This window comes from Pezoporus wallicus, unplaced genomic scaffold, assembly GCF_028554395.1.
Source record: "Pezoporus wallicus isolate ANWC-B61680 ecotype Strahan unplaced genomic scaffold, APGP_CSIRO_Pwel_v1 contig_8143, whole genome shotgun sequence".
Taxonomy (NCBI): Eukaryota; Metazoa; Chordata; class Aves; order Psittaciformes; family Psittacidae; genus Pezoporus; species Pezoporus wallicus.
Genome location: NW_026636259.1, coordinates 126854 through 141995, shown reverse-complemented (window position 1 = coordinate 141995; position 15142 = coordinate 126854). Strand labels below are relative to the sequence as shown.

At 46.0% G+C, this 15142-nt stretch overlaps 1 protein-coding gene across 4 annotated transcripts in view; it reads right to left on the bottom strand.

Annotated features, from left to right (window-relative positions):
- MYO1C (myosin IC) overlaps positions 1-10743 on the bottom strand; it is a 52350-nt gene extending 41607 nt beyond the window's left edge. The window contains exon 1 of one of the 4 annotated variants that reach the window (XM_057399476.1): positions 10055-10743. In XM_057399476.1, coding sequence (XP_057255459.1) covers positions 10055-10129 — 75 coding nt within the window. In that variant the 5' untranslated portion in view covers positions 10130-10743. Of the gene's footprint in view, positions 1-1396; positions 1546-3922; positions 4161-8091; positions 8234-10054 lie in introns of those variants that run through there. The other 3 variants (XM_057399479.1, XM_057399481.1, XM_057399477.1) reach the window with 3 other exon arrangements.
- Between the last annotated feature and the right edge of the window lie 4399 nt (positions 10744-15142).

Sequence of the window (15142 nt, the reverse complement as noted above, 5' to 3'; positions counted from 1 at the left end):
TTCTAGCAAACTCCTCACTACCACTGACTTCAAGGATTACGACCCAGTAGCATAAGAACAGCTACACAAGCCGTCATTCCCCCAGCATTCCATTCCAAACACTCCTCCATGATGAAAAGAGCACAGAAAGTGTCCTCCAAAGTGTCAGAGTACAGTCCCAGGCTGTAAGTGGACTGTGATGCAGGATAAACCCAGCTGTGCTTATCATGGTCCTCCCCCTCCTCTGTCCTGGGACTGAGATCTGCCCAGCTCTGTCATGAGACAAGGAACTAAACAAACAAAAGAGGCCTTTTCACGTCATCACTGTATTCCAAACTTGGTTTCAGTTGATTCAAAGGGTCAAATGGATGCTGGTGCAGGGAGTGGAGAACTACAGCAAAAGCAATTTAAACAGAACTTCATGGCAGTATAAGCTCACACCAGTTACTGTAGGAATACACCCTCCTGGCAGACAAGTAAAGAATGGGCATTCCAGTAAGAGTGGTGTGGATGAAGCTCTGATGCTCTGGCTGCTTGCTCCATCCCCTGCTCTTACACATACATATGCCTTCGAACACTTAAAACCTTGGGAAGTGATGCATGATCACCACCAGCAGCCTCCAGGACAAGCCCAGGAATGCCACAGACTACACTGTCAGTTGTAGTGCTCCACAGTCAGGGAATCAGCAATACAAATTACCTGGTGCACATGGGTATGTGTCCCACCAGATCTGCCAGCAGAATCACACCCAGCTAACACTGGTCTGATACCCAACAGCACTGTGAACAACTGACACCTAAAAATGAGGGCTGGTGAGGCTGGACTCTGCACACAGGAGGGATGAGCTCACTCCATGCATCCCTGTGCCACTTACTGACCCAAAGGAACCTTCCCATTTCCTATCAATCCACAAATCTCCACACAGCCCACACTAAACACTGACTGATCCACTGTAACCAGCACCGTGTCACATCTGTGTTGACTCACCATCAGCTAAGTGGTTTGTAATTAAGATAATGTGGTTTGGGGCCAGTGAAAGTGTGGCCTGAAAAGCACTTTCCAGAGTTCAGCAGAGTGCTAGAGATCAACCAGAGAAATTCACCACTCAAACGAGGAAGGTACCAAGCCCACAGCTACTTTTAGACCTTTATACCAGAATTTACCTTTCCAGCCCATGCAAAATAAAAGCAAGATTTGCCACAAAGGTTTCCCTTGGAAAATAACAGCTTGCTTGTACAATGCTTGGAAATGATTTCTTTCCAAACATATGCCCTCAATGTGCAACAACACTGATTTTCTTCCACTCAGGTGGCAACGCGGTCTTTTCACGTGCTCCCTACTTCTGATGGCACAGAAACGCATTCAGTGACAAAGAGCCAACTTAACTGAAGCCTCTAGAAAGAAGTAAACAGTTACATGAGTGCAGCTTTTGAGTTCCATGGACTTCAGCCTGGACATAGTTCACATTCCCATCCTACACGGAGCCACTTCGTGGAATATTCCTCCCGTTGCAAGCTGAAGCAGGGAAGTGGTTCGGAGAGCAGCAGCTGGCAGGTGAATATGTTCCAGGCTGAAGGTTCAAGGAGCTCCATGATGCCCCCACCTAGACACGGAATCATCACAGCAGAAACAGACACCTGGCAACCAGTCAGGTTGCAGTTTAAAGAGAGATCAAACACCCCCCTTTGGCTCTGTGCAAGGAGTTTTTGCATACAGAACTCTGCATCTCTTGCAGCATTTCCTCATCATGTGGTGCCTTCATGACCAACGTGCCACAAGTGCTCACTGCCAGCACTCCCTACCTGCCAGGCTCACAGCTCCAGCCATCCCTGCTCTGGCAGCTCTCACTGACACAGTAAAGGGAAGTTTCAAGGTGATCCCTGTCTGCAGCAGTTTCCAGGAAGAGCAGCTCATCTTTGTCCTTTCCTTTATACTTCATCCTTGGATCAGGACACAGTTATCTCAAATCAGGTTAGTTTAGACTTGGGACAACATCTGAAAGCTTAACCCAAATATATAAATGGTCCATAGCCATCAACCCATGTTTTCTTTAATTTTATCAAGCAAAAAGAGAAGAGATTGTGCTCGGACCATTATGTCTTCACATGTTTTTCTTCAGTGTTCTAAGGACTCCAACAAACCTTGTTTAAACAAATATAGATGTTCCAGCTTTGCTAACAGCTCCAGAAGTTGCTCTCAGTTCCCATTCAGCAGCTTTCCACACAGAAGATCAGCAAGATTAAAGTCATCTGCATTCCCACAGGGTGCTATGACCAGGCACACAAAAACACGGGCTGTGCTTCTCTGCTATCGATTCTCTCCCATAAGAGGAAAAAAATCCATGCACAAATAAAATGGGGATGTTGGAAGTTACGTATTTTGTATTTGCCCTCATTTTCATACAAGACCTTTCCTATTTTGTGCCCCCAAAAGCTTGGGCCTCGAGGAGAAATCAGGAATGTCCATTTTGAATACACTATTTCAAATGCAGCGTGTGGCTCACTTGAGAAATGTGATAGGCATTTGATTTTGTTTGTTGGTTTTGGAAAGGTGCAACAGATAGAAAAACAGTTCCTCATGATACATTACTCTGCTTTTCCAGTGCTCATATTGCTCTGGATCCTCTCTTCCAAGCTGCAGTATTGTTTTAGTTACGTGGTGCTTTGTAGCTCGGAAGGAAAATAAGAGAACTGAGGGTAAAATTCAGAAATCCATCAATCCAAGAGGAAGAAACAGCTTCAAAGTTGCTTTTGAATGGTCCAAACACCCTTCCCACGCGAGTCAGGCACGTTCAGCTGCCCCCACTTCACTCCCACAGGAACAAAGCAATGGAGAAAGCTGACTATATTGCATTGCGTGCACTCGGTATTGCTTGGTCTGTACACCAAAACCAACCAGGGATCCAAACCCTGATGGTTGTTATAATCATAATGGTTGTTATAATCTTAATACATGTAATGGTGGTCAGGAAAGGTACCTGTGACACAATAAGGTGCAAACACAAACCAGCAGGTAAGGAGGGAAGAAAACTGCTCACAGCTGAACTTAGTGTTCACATAAGGCAGAAGAAACATCTGCTTTGCTGTCCAAGTTCCAGCTCTGTCAGAGAAGGAATTCCTGGCTTCCTGGTGCAAAGGTGTGGCTTTCCCTCCCAAGCTGCAGAAGAGGCAATTCTGAACAGCCTCCAGAAGTCCTCAGAGCATAAGACAAGCTGTTATTTCAAACAACAAGCAGTGTGGACAGAGACTTTCCTGGTCTCTAATTTGGAAAGTTCAATAAAACTCTAGGAAAAAACCAACCCAACAAGAACCCTCTTCTCCAAACTGCACCATTGGACACATCAGCCTTCGCTGCAGTCAGAACCTGAACTGCAGCACTACTGTTTGTAACAGAAGGTTGTATGGTGGTGTCTGTATCAGCTTTTGGTTTCAAGATGTTGATGACAGTGTGCTGCCTTGTGATGTGTGGAAGTGCATATTTCAGTTATTAAAGTTAGCAAACAAGTCTGGCTGTTGAGAGTCATTTCCTTGAGTAAACAATGACTCAGTGTGGGCTGTATAATGTAGAAGTTATTAGTTACTGTTCACGAGTTGAAAAGACCCAACTCGCAACAACTACACAAAGACACACTTCAGGATGGAAAATAGTTTTCCTCCTACTTCTGTGGTGCCACTTCTACTGTTTCAGTGGAATTTAATTTGCTCAACAGATCACTGTCTCCTTAGGACAGAACAGGACATTGACTTAACTGGACCCTCCAGCCACAATGAGCAGTAAGAGCGGAGTTTCTGGTCTCAGTTTGTCATTATAACTCTGATGTAAAGATGATTCTTTCTTGGGCAGCAACAGCCTACCTAGAGCAGGTGTTAATGAACACAGACAGACAACCAGGATATATTGACTATATGGTAATGAAGAAGAAAACCGCAGTTGTAAGCTCACCAATATCCTCTGACACTGTTCTCTCGTTGAATTACAGCTCCTTTCCTAATCCTCCTCTTCATTAGTAAAATGGCCCAATACACCTGGTGATTGTCAGCTGGCATCAGGCACCACAGATCACTCTAACTAATGAAATGCAACCTCAGCTGCTGAGGCACAAAGGTTTCCCTGAAGCCTTAAAACCACTACAAAGGCTGTTTCTCCAGCCATGAGTCCACACTGTCTCAAAGATTAGGACCACATCTCTACTACCTTCGGTAAGGGTGAAATCTCTGGTCAGATGCAAGCACACTACAAGGAAATGCAGGGTCAAATATCCCCAGTAAACTTTAAACTGCCTTCAGAAGAAACTGCCAACATAAATTTAAAGGCACAGCCCTTTAAAGCAGCTGTAGCTTGTAAGGTCCAGTCTGCATCCCAACAGCAAAACTGTGGTTTTATCCACCTGCATCTTTTTGCTTAGCAGTGATTTTAGAAAGCTCTGTTACAGAGAAAGAGAAAAGAAGTTACCTTTTTAGACAGCACAGATGGATTATTTTTTTGTCATTCACAGACTATGCATTTTCTGGCTAAAATCACAACACATTTTGACATTCCTTTGCCACTAACAACGACACTGCTCATTTGGTAACAAAACTGCCCAATAACTGCAGGCTGGTGTACCTCGCAGCTCCAGGACCTTCCTGCCTACAAGGCAAATATTGCAGCAGTCCAAAGGTACTGCCAAATGCTAAAAATCTATGCATTTATTATCAGGAGCTGAACTGAATCACAGGAAGGGCAGTGACCAAGCTGGAGCAAGGTCAATGTACTGCTTAAAGGGCTGCGAGTGTCCTGGTGAGGCTGTTCATCTAGAATCACAGATGATTTGGGGTGGAAGGGACCTTAAAGCTCAGCCAGTTCCAACCCCTGCCATGGGCAGGACCCCTTCCACTAGAGCAGCTTGCTCCAAGCCCCTGTGTCCAACCTGGCCTTGAACACTGCCAGGGATGGGGCAGCCACAGCTTCTCTGGGCACCCTGTGCCAGCGCCTCAGCACCCTCACAGGGAAGAGCTTCTGCCCAAGAGCTCAGCTCAGTCTCCCCTCTGGCAGGTTAAAGCCATTCCCCTTGGCCTGTCCCCACATGTGACCAAGTACCTTCCTAAACAGCTGCCAGGAAGAGCCAGCCATGCATGCATGAATGTCCCAGGAGTTCTAAATACTAAGCTTTATTGCCTTCCAGTATAGAGATTTAATATAAGCCAGACAACACTGAAGATATATATTAACACACAAGGTACTGGCCTTGCTGCTCCTTGAAGAGCATTTAAGTAACACAGGGCAGGGCTTTAAAGACTACCATACCTGCCACCCCCACAGAACATGACTCAGTTGCAACAAATGACTTGAGATTTGTCCACTCAGAACCTTCTGTCATTACAAATGTACTTAGCCTTTCAAATCTACCCACACTGCTTGCTTACATCTTTATTAATGCTTTCTGGGAAGAGCTGGCCACCTTACCCTGCTGATGCATCAACAAGGAGTAAGGCATGCAGAGGAGGGCACAAGATAATCTCCAGCAGGGAAATCATTCCATCAGTCCAAGTGGCTCCCTCCAGGCAGGAAAATAACTGCCACAATCTCACAAAGACAACCCTGCAAACCTCATCCCCCAGAAAAGATGGCAGAAGGTGAGGTGCAGGGTTTCTGTCAAAGTCAGGGGTAGTAATCCCAGTGAAAGCCAACCACATCACTCAGGAGTTGGTTATAAAGCAGTGTGTAACACAGTAAAACCCCTAATGGAAGACAAAACATGCTGTAATTGCAATCACTTTATGCCAGTACAAAGCTTTGCTGCTACCACCAGGGCAATCCCCACCTGATTCCAGCCATTTCTTCCTGTGCCACTGTATTCCTTGTGCAGGCAGAGATGTTCACATGCTCACACCATAAGCTGCTCCAGAGGAATTCCCTATTTGTTTTGCCTGCTCTGTTTCCACTTGGATCAGTTCTGAGAAGTGAACCACACATCTGGCTGTCACTGATACAGGTAAGCCAAAGCACAATACAAATGGTTTTCCCCACAGCAATGTTTTAGGAACACACAAACAAGCCTTCACAAATGGTTCTTTAGCTTGTATGAAGGGACAAGTGATTTAGTTCCACTTGCATCACTTACACAGGGCAGTAGGGAACACCATCCCTAGGAAAACACACTGCACTTCACGTTTTCTGCACCTCCTTTTCTGCAGCACCAGTAACCCAAGTGTAAATTTGTCTTACAGAAGGCATGAGTTATTTGAAAGCACACTGTGAACATCCCTCACCCATTCCTCCTCCAACCTGGGAGGCAAAGTGCTCCAGCTCAGTGATCCTCAACTTTTCCATGCTGGAACTATTCAGAACTGCCAGGTAAGAGCACTCGGCTGAGGGAGCACGGAATGGACTGAAGCACACGGGAGATGCAGTTCAGATATTGCTGCTCTTGACTGTGACCAACTGCTGCAGTTGGTTTCCCCTGCATTTGGTGCAGACTGTCTATTTTGACAGTGGTAAAGGAATCTGTACACTTCCTAGAAAGCAATTCCCAGCACAGCAAAGCTGAGTCCTACAAGAACATGACACTACAAACAACAGGAAAATCCCAAATGTCTGAATACTACCGGAACACGGCTAAAACCATCTCACCTCTGCATAAAGGCATCTACACCTATCCATCCTTCATACCATGATAAATCAGGACAGATGAGCACAACCCAGCACTCCGCTGGTCCCTGCCAGGCACAATAGAAGAGATTTATATTTACACAGCCCCTCCCTGCAACACGGGATTACATCCAGCATCATCACTGAAAATCCCTCAGTGTTATGACAGTGGTTGCCGTATCAGGGTTTACTTAAAACTTAAGAACTCCTAAGTTCTGCAGACCTTAAGTAGCTTTTGTAAAGGTGCTGACAACTGGTAATTGTCTACTGCTCCAAAAGGAGATGAAAGACTAATGCTTTTCTTCCCACTTACTCTAAGAGGTGGTGCTGCTTTCACAGCTTGTCCCACCAACCAAGCACATTTTCTCATGTGTCACTATCTAAAACCCTGAAACCAGGCAGCTGCCACCTACAAGTTGTTCCAGAGAAGCTTTCCACCTCTAGCAACCGCCACAGAAGGAATAAATACCACAATAATCTCTGTATTGCATCTCACAATCACTTTCCTTCTGTAACCCTCCCAAGCGGGAGATGCAGATCAAGCCAGCTTACGTGGAACGTTCAAGTTACTAGAATGAGACGTTCATTCAGCCCAGAGCCAGATTCCTTCCACAGACCCCTATCACTTAAACCAACTAAGTGCTAAGGTATATTACAATAAGGGGAAAAGTGGCATAGAAAGGAGCACAACGGATGGGCACCCTTGGGTGTAAGTGGGGTGCAGACCTGGGGTCCAAGCTGGAGAAGTTACAGTGTTCAACACCTATGAGAAAACTAAGAACAAGGAGCTTTCTTCACGAAGTGCTTTTAGGCACCTGTGCATGCACTAGCAAATGAGGAAGAACTATTCCAGTATATATAAAGGCAGAATTGTTCTAGTATGAAGCACTATCATACCGCCCATAAACACACAGCAGCACGAGAAGGTACAGAACAAGTTCGGTATGGACAGAAAGCATTTCTTCAGGAGAACCGGGCAGGTCCTCCCGAGCACACCGACAGCGACACGGCCCCGTCTCCGCTCCAACCTTCCTCCTGCCTCGGCAGGGCTCGCCCCGTCCCAGGCAGGAGCGTTTGGGATCCCGTGAGGGAAGCGTTACCGGAGCGCGTTCCAGTAACGCTACGGAAGGGGAGGGGAGGGCAGGGAGCGCTCCGCGCTGCCGGAGCCAGGATGCCGGCTGCTCTCAAAGGGTCATTTGTTTCTACCGTGGAAACGTTAGAGTTTCCGGGAAGGTCGCCGACTTCGGGGGCACGGCCAAGCCGCGGCTGTCTCTGTCCGTCCGTCTGCCTGCCTCTATGTGTCCGTCCTCCCTCCCTTCCCCAGAGCGCCGTCCGGTACCGCCCCAGCTGCCCCCCCCTCCGGGCACAGCCCCCGACCCGCGGCCATGTGCCCGCGCCCCGGCGCTCCCCAGTGCGCCCAGGGACGGCGGATGTGCGGCCGCGCTCACCGCTCCCGTCCCTCCGCTCCGCACCGCGCTCACCTGCGCTCCGCGCCCCCCGGGACGCGCTGCTCGGGGCCCTGCGGCGGCTCCGCCAGCGCCTCGGCGGCGACTGCCCACGGGAGCCCGCGCCGCGCCGTGCCGCTAGTGAGCATGTCCGAGCGCCGGGCATGCGGAGTGAGCGCGGCCGCGGCCCTGCCTCCGCCCTCACCTGCCGTCAGCTCCGCGGGGCGGGCAGCGGGACCCCCGGGGGAGCGCGGCGGCGCTGAGCGCCTTGCTCGGCACAACCGCATCCTGCCGGTAAGCGGGTGGGGTTCCCGCTGCTGCCGAGCCCCGCAGCACCCGTTGTCCTGCGGCTGGAGCGCGGACGCTGATGGTGATTCCCTCCTGGCTGGTGGGAAGCATGAGCGGGGTGTGCTTACGTGAAGGTCACTCTGCAGTGACTCCCTAGAGAGCTCCGCAAGTTCAGGTCTCTGGCTTCTCCAAGCGGCAACAGGCAGCCCGGTTCATCTCGGCCATGTGTGGGGTACCGGAGGCAGTCCAGGATCCACAGGGAATTCTGCACGCGTTGAATTCCAACGGCCTGAAGCACACTGCGCTGCAACAGTGAAGCTCTGCGCTTGCCGCTCGTGCAGCAGTTTGAAGTATTGTCAACCACAAGCTTCTGTTTGTGCCTAGCACGTAAGACCCTTCCCTCCTCTGGCCATTCCTGCAGCAGCAGCAGTACTTGACAAGCACACACTGCTGTGCTCAAAGCAGCGAACTGGAGTTTATGGGCTTCTTATGAGTACTTGAAACTGCTTAGAAAGCTGAACTAATACATTGTCTCTCTGAGGTCTCCCAGGACCCTGGCACATACTAGTTGGGATACTGTTTAAAGGAACAGTTCCCTCTGGGAACGACAGCTCAGTCCCACCAGTGTCCTCTTACTGCTGCTACAAGTCAGTCAGTAACATTCCTGGATCAGTTACTGAAACCCAAAGATCAGAATCATCTCTCTCTCCAGTTCTGAGAGCGCTCAGGTATCTCTGACAACCCAACAGCTGTCACCTGCACAATGTCCTTGCTAACCTTCAGGTGGAGTTTCACATTAGTTACTAGAAAGAGAACGTAAGGAAACTGGAGCAACACACACAGAGGTGCAAGAAGTGCCTCTGCCCACCACAACCTGCAGCCACAGCTGAACCCTATGACGGTTTTGAAGTACCTATTACAAAGAGATACAAATTCCAAGTTTTACTTCGGGATGTTTTTAAAGGGCTTCTACACAGTTCCTTCTCTTTAAACTCCTTTAAAAAGGACACAAATCCAGTTAGAAAACATCCTGCAGCAAAACACACAGATTCCCATTCATTCCCAATACTGAAAACTGAAATTATCCTTAGAAAAGCACCTAGCTCTTGATGTCCACCACATCAAACCAGAAATAATCAGCTCAGGGATTTTCCATCCCTCACATACAAACCTGGTCTAGTGTAAGGTGCTCCTGCCCACTGCAGGGGGCTGGAACTTCCAACCCAACCCATCAATAACACTCCACTTATATCTTCCTCTGCCACTGAATTCCTGATGTGTGAACCTTCCTACCACATTCAGGGCACGGACCCAGTGACAGCATGGACAATCAATATTGAAGAGGATCAAAACACTCTTCAAAGCTCTTTCCCTTCCTTTGTAGTTGGAAAGTGCTTCCAGAATTCCAACAGAATGAATATGGCCAGGCCAAACACTGATTGCAACTCTGGTACACCCAAGTGTTTCTACAGGAAACACTCTTTATATGCTCCCAGTCACTCAACATTAACATTCAGGGCTACACATTTCATCCTAGTGAGAGAAAACTGTTCACAACACAGCGACAGGCATCCCAATGACCAGCCAGTGCTGCAGAAGCTGCACATTTTTGTGCCAACATCTCTCAGTTCAGAACAGGAGGGACCACGTTGGTTATCAGGTAACTACCACCATGAGAAGGTCAAAAAGACAATAAAGAAAACAGGCTTACAGTCTTGCATCCTCCACTGCGACTAGCCACGCGGATGATTTCTCCTGTAGGAATAAGTTCAATTTGCAGCTCCATTTTTCCCAGGGAAGTTAGTGCATCTCTCTATTCTTTATGGATAGTTCTGGTTTCAAAGCGCAGCAGCACCCGAGTAGCCTGGGAGAAGACCTCGACTAACTGCAATCTTGGGTTCAGAGCCCTGTTGCGAGAGGAAGAGACGAACCTCTGTATTTATAGCAAGTGTAGGTGTGAGTTGAAACAACAATTAAGTTCAAGACTAGCTTCCATGGGTTACAATGTGTTGAGACAGTTCCAAGAAGCCTGAATTTATGTTCGTGTTTATTGCCGCAAACTGTTGATGTTCCACTTTAGTCCCAATGGGCTTAGAAAAGTCCGGATGCTGGTTCAGAGGTGTTAGCACGAAACAATCATATGTCAGACTCTACACATCTACCAAGACGTTTTATGTAGAAAAGATTCTTCCTCTCAGCCCCCCAGATCCTTGGTTTAGAGATAGAGCAATGGAAAATACTGATTGCTCCCATGGTAAGGACAGGAAGTTCCTCAAATTGCTGTAGAACTGAATCATTATCAAGTGAATCTTTGATCATGGCAAAGGAAATTAACTTGTACTTTGCTGCACAAAGATTCCTACTATGAACATGAGGAAAAATAATGTGGTGAACACTGGTGTAAGACATGTCATCCATCCATGCAGTATGTAATCCTACCACCCTCCCTTTGCACACCCTCAACAGATGAAGATGTACTGCTTGTGATCAGGCTAAATGTCAGGTATTTTAAGACCTGCTGTGAGGAGACAATTCCTTCTCTCTTATTGGAATAGCCACGTTTGAGTTTTAAATTTACTACAAACCAGTTCCAGATGCTGCTTGTCAAAAAGCCATCCAATTATGATGGAGCCCCTGGCCATTCCAGAGCAGATACAGGGAACACCACTCTGCTCTGCAATTGAAAGGAGATGGCCTGTCACTCTCCCATGTTGTGTATCTGGAATTACAATTAACATCCCTTAGCTGTTATATACAAGATGGTTCCAGTCCAATAAGTATTTCCTTGACCACTTCCCAATACTGAAAAAGATTTCATCACATCTGAAGAAACCATCACCGTCACTTCCCCAAACAAACCCACCCAAGTAACGTGGAGCAACACATGGAGCAAGAGGAGATAGCCTCTTATCTACCCTTCCTATGCAGAGAAACGACAAAGAGGAGTAGTCCACAACACCAGAGCTGTTTAACTGGAATGATTCTGTGACTCAGAGACCAGAATCATGTGCAAAAAAAATCCCTCTGAAAATGGGTTACAAGTGAGAATGAGAGGGGAAAAAAGGAAAGGATAAAGAAAGCAGACAGAGGGTGAAAAATGTAAGAGAGAACAAAACAGAAGAGGGGAACTGCAGTTACAGTGAAGCTCCTGTCTGATAAGCAATGCTGAGGCTGGTATTTGATAACTGTCAGTTTCCAAGAAAGGGTCACAGGTTAAAATGTCTGTCATCATGGTTTTCTTCTCTTTGTGGTGCCAGAAAATTCTGATTTTCAGGATTTTCCTGTACCTCTGCACTTCCTCTCACTTGTCTGCATTCCGAGGTTGTCTTCCAGGAATCCTTCCAACCTGAGCTCGACTCTCCCACACAGACTTCTCTTCCTACTTTCTTGATAGCACATCGGAGATGTTCTTTTAATTGCAGGGACCTTGCAAGGGGAAGATGACAGCTCCACTGTAATACAGGGAGTGGGATGCACACACAGAAACCTGATGTTTCTTAAGTTGAAGCAATTAAACAGACAAACTCAGTGTAGTTCCCAAGTAGATCAGTTTCCAGTGGAACTAAATGTGCACCGTGCAGATCCACTGGGTGGGGATTGCCACTGCCTTGGCTCAATGAGCGAGCCACACAGAGTAACTCACTCTGCACTACTGTGCACTACACAGCTCTCCAGTGTTTGAGTTTATGCCTAAAGAGAGTAAATGACAGCAAGCTGTGCACACAGAAAACTGGCTTCAAATACTTCTTCCATATTTACACAAACACCTCCATTCTCTTTCAAGAAAAAACAGCTATAAGGAGACTAGGATATTGGCTGCTTAATGCATGAGTTATAAAGTTAAATAACACCATGCAGTGACGAGTACCAGGATCTTTGTATCTTGTTATTACAGAAGAAATTGCTTCATTTCAATCCCTTTCAAGTAACAAGTCCCTATATCCAAGGACAAAAAGGGCCATCGGAAATACTCTGTCAGTAAGGCAGAGTTCTCAAAAAGCTTCCTCTCTCAAGGAAAACCTAATTCAAGCTTTGCTCCAGTGGCCTTTCCACTGCACTACATTAATTCAGCCAAGTTCATCTGAGTGTCACTCAGTGTCCAAGAGCAAAGAAGGAAGCAGTGGTAGTAGAAACAATGGGCTTTATCTGAACGTATTTTTAGGGTCTAACAAACACGCAAGACATCTTGGAAGTATTTCCTGTTTACAGAGAGCTGCACTATCTATGTGCAATGATACCCTGCACATCCTGAGCTAGCCAGGCATCAGAAATATATGGAAGTCAAATGAGGCTATACTGGACAACATTCCTTGGTAGGCATATAGCATTATAGAATGGTTTAGGTTAGAAGGGACCTTTGAAGCTCATCTAGTCTAACCCCTCTGCAATGAGCAGGGACAGCTTCAACTAGATCAGGTTGCCCAGAACCACGAGTTATCCTTCGATGGAAATGATGTGATAGCAAATGTATATTAAAACGTATAAAATTTGAAATATGAAGTATAATGTAGCAGATCTTTCACAGAGACAAGAATAAAGACCTCGAATCAGGTTGTGAAATATTCACTGTGAAAAAGTGAAATTAGAAGAATCTGGACTCCAAAATTGAGAAAGCAGTTTAAGCATTTTTACAAGGAAATATCAAACCCCCTTGATCCAAACCAGAATTCCATTCTAAAACACTGGAATACTGTTGTATCTATGCATTAAACATGACCAAAGTTCCATGGAGAAAGGTCACCATTCACCAATTCATGCTCCCCCCACCCAAAACCAATGTGCTCGTTCTCAAATCAGTCGAGGCCATGTAGAACACTTCACTGCCAGGATTTATTTTAGTGGTACATGAAAAGAAACCATGTGAGTATAAAAACATTTCCAGTGGTTATAGCATCCAATGAAAGGTGTTTTAAGAAAAAATCATCAGAAATTGCATCATTACAGGTGATGGAATAGTTTGGAAAGCTACCATAGGTAACAGTAGTAACAAAAGTGCCCCTGTGTGCATAATACTGAAGAAGGAAGTACCCAGTTGTGTGCAGTGTCCTACTACCACTGAAGCAGATTCAATCACAGCTGCTGTGGGCATTCTCAGTGAAGTCCTGTGGGTCAAAGGATTAGTTTACAAAATGCAGCTTCTGTGTCCAGTGATTGAGAGAGGGTTATCAGCTCTCACATGACATTAAGGATCTTGAGTTCCTCGCTCATGTAAAGCGGCTGTATGGCTCCCCCTCTGAGCTGCTCATGAACAGCAGATGCACCCTGATTAGAAGAAACTGGATCTTGGTCCACAATAAATCACCAGCTGTGCTCTGGAGTACAAAGACCACTCTTCTCTGAGCCCTCCATACAATCTCCTTGCATGGAGCACGGTAACACAGTTCCACAAGTGAAATCGGAGAGAGTACAACTTGAGAACTGCAGAAGTCCTTTGCAATTCAGTAGGGATTTGTCTGATGCCCTCAATTGCCATAAAGTCACACATCTGACAGATCTAGTGCAAAACTAATTCTTGTAAGACCAGGGCAGATGTGAAAACTGTTTCTCCTATTGTTCCAAAGTGTAAGAGGAATGTATAGAGTGTAAACCTCAAGTTTACACAGTTTTAATCCATGCAATGAACACAGTATCCTCTGAACCTGCCCTCACTACTTACAACTGGAAACAATTCCCAACACCAAGCATTAAGGCTGAGATACCACTAACTAAAATGTACAGAGTCAAGTGTTCTTACACTCCACACTGCAACTACCTGCCCAGTTAGCCTATGTAACAGTTTCCACAGCATACAAAGACATCCAGACCTCAGAAGACTTTATACAGTGAATACTGTAAGCAAGTAACTGCAAACCAAACGTCACCTCAAGGTGTTAACTTCTGATCTCAAAAGAATCCTGTAAAAACTAAGGCTTTGAGGAAAAGAGCACAAAGGAATCCACTGGGTTCTGAAGCAATATTCCAGCGTAAGTACAACAACATCCTTTGCTTTGCTCTTCCATGTGAGCCAAACTTTCTCTCTTCCATCCATAAGCAACGGAAGAGAGTTTAGTAACTTTACGTACCACACGTGGTAGGTAGCTTGAGGTTGTGTATCTACAACATGGGAGACTCACAAGTGCTCTTTTCCAGCACTGCACTCTGAGATTCTGTGGAGTGTTGGTGTCTCTTCCAATCCTTTCCAAAGATCTCCATTTCCTCATCAAGAAACAAAACCATTTCTGAAGATAACTACCTACCTTTCAGGTTTTTAAAGGTATGTAATGTTTCTTAGTCCACCTCCACCCTCCAGTGGGAGGATACATTAAAGGTTTAAGCACCTCTAGAAAAACAGGAATTTTTCAGGTCCTATATTGCTATAAATTGTAGAGATTTACAATTTTCATAGCAGAGATGATGCCATGAGAAAGAATCTGTTCCACAGAAATTCCCCATTTACAATCACATCATCTCTGTAGCAAGAGTAGCAATGATATGGCAGGATGGTACCAGGGAAGGACTTAAATTTGACTTTATGTTTTCAAACTCACTACGACAACAAAAACCAGTTGGGGTTAAAACCATGAGCTCTGCCACTCAGTGCTTCAGGAGCTCTGCTCTGCTCACCTGGTGTCAGAAACCGTGGGATCCTGGTTATTTTACTTCTCTTAAATCAGAGGGAGAAATGTGATAAGCAAATTGCTAATTTGCTTTATAAAAAAGCAGGAAATGTGCATTTTGATAAATGTATCTCAATTTGGAAAACTGAGAATTGGAAAATCCTACAAACTGCTATCAGTAAGGCATGGAGAAATGGGATCTA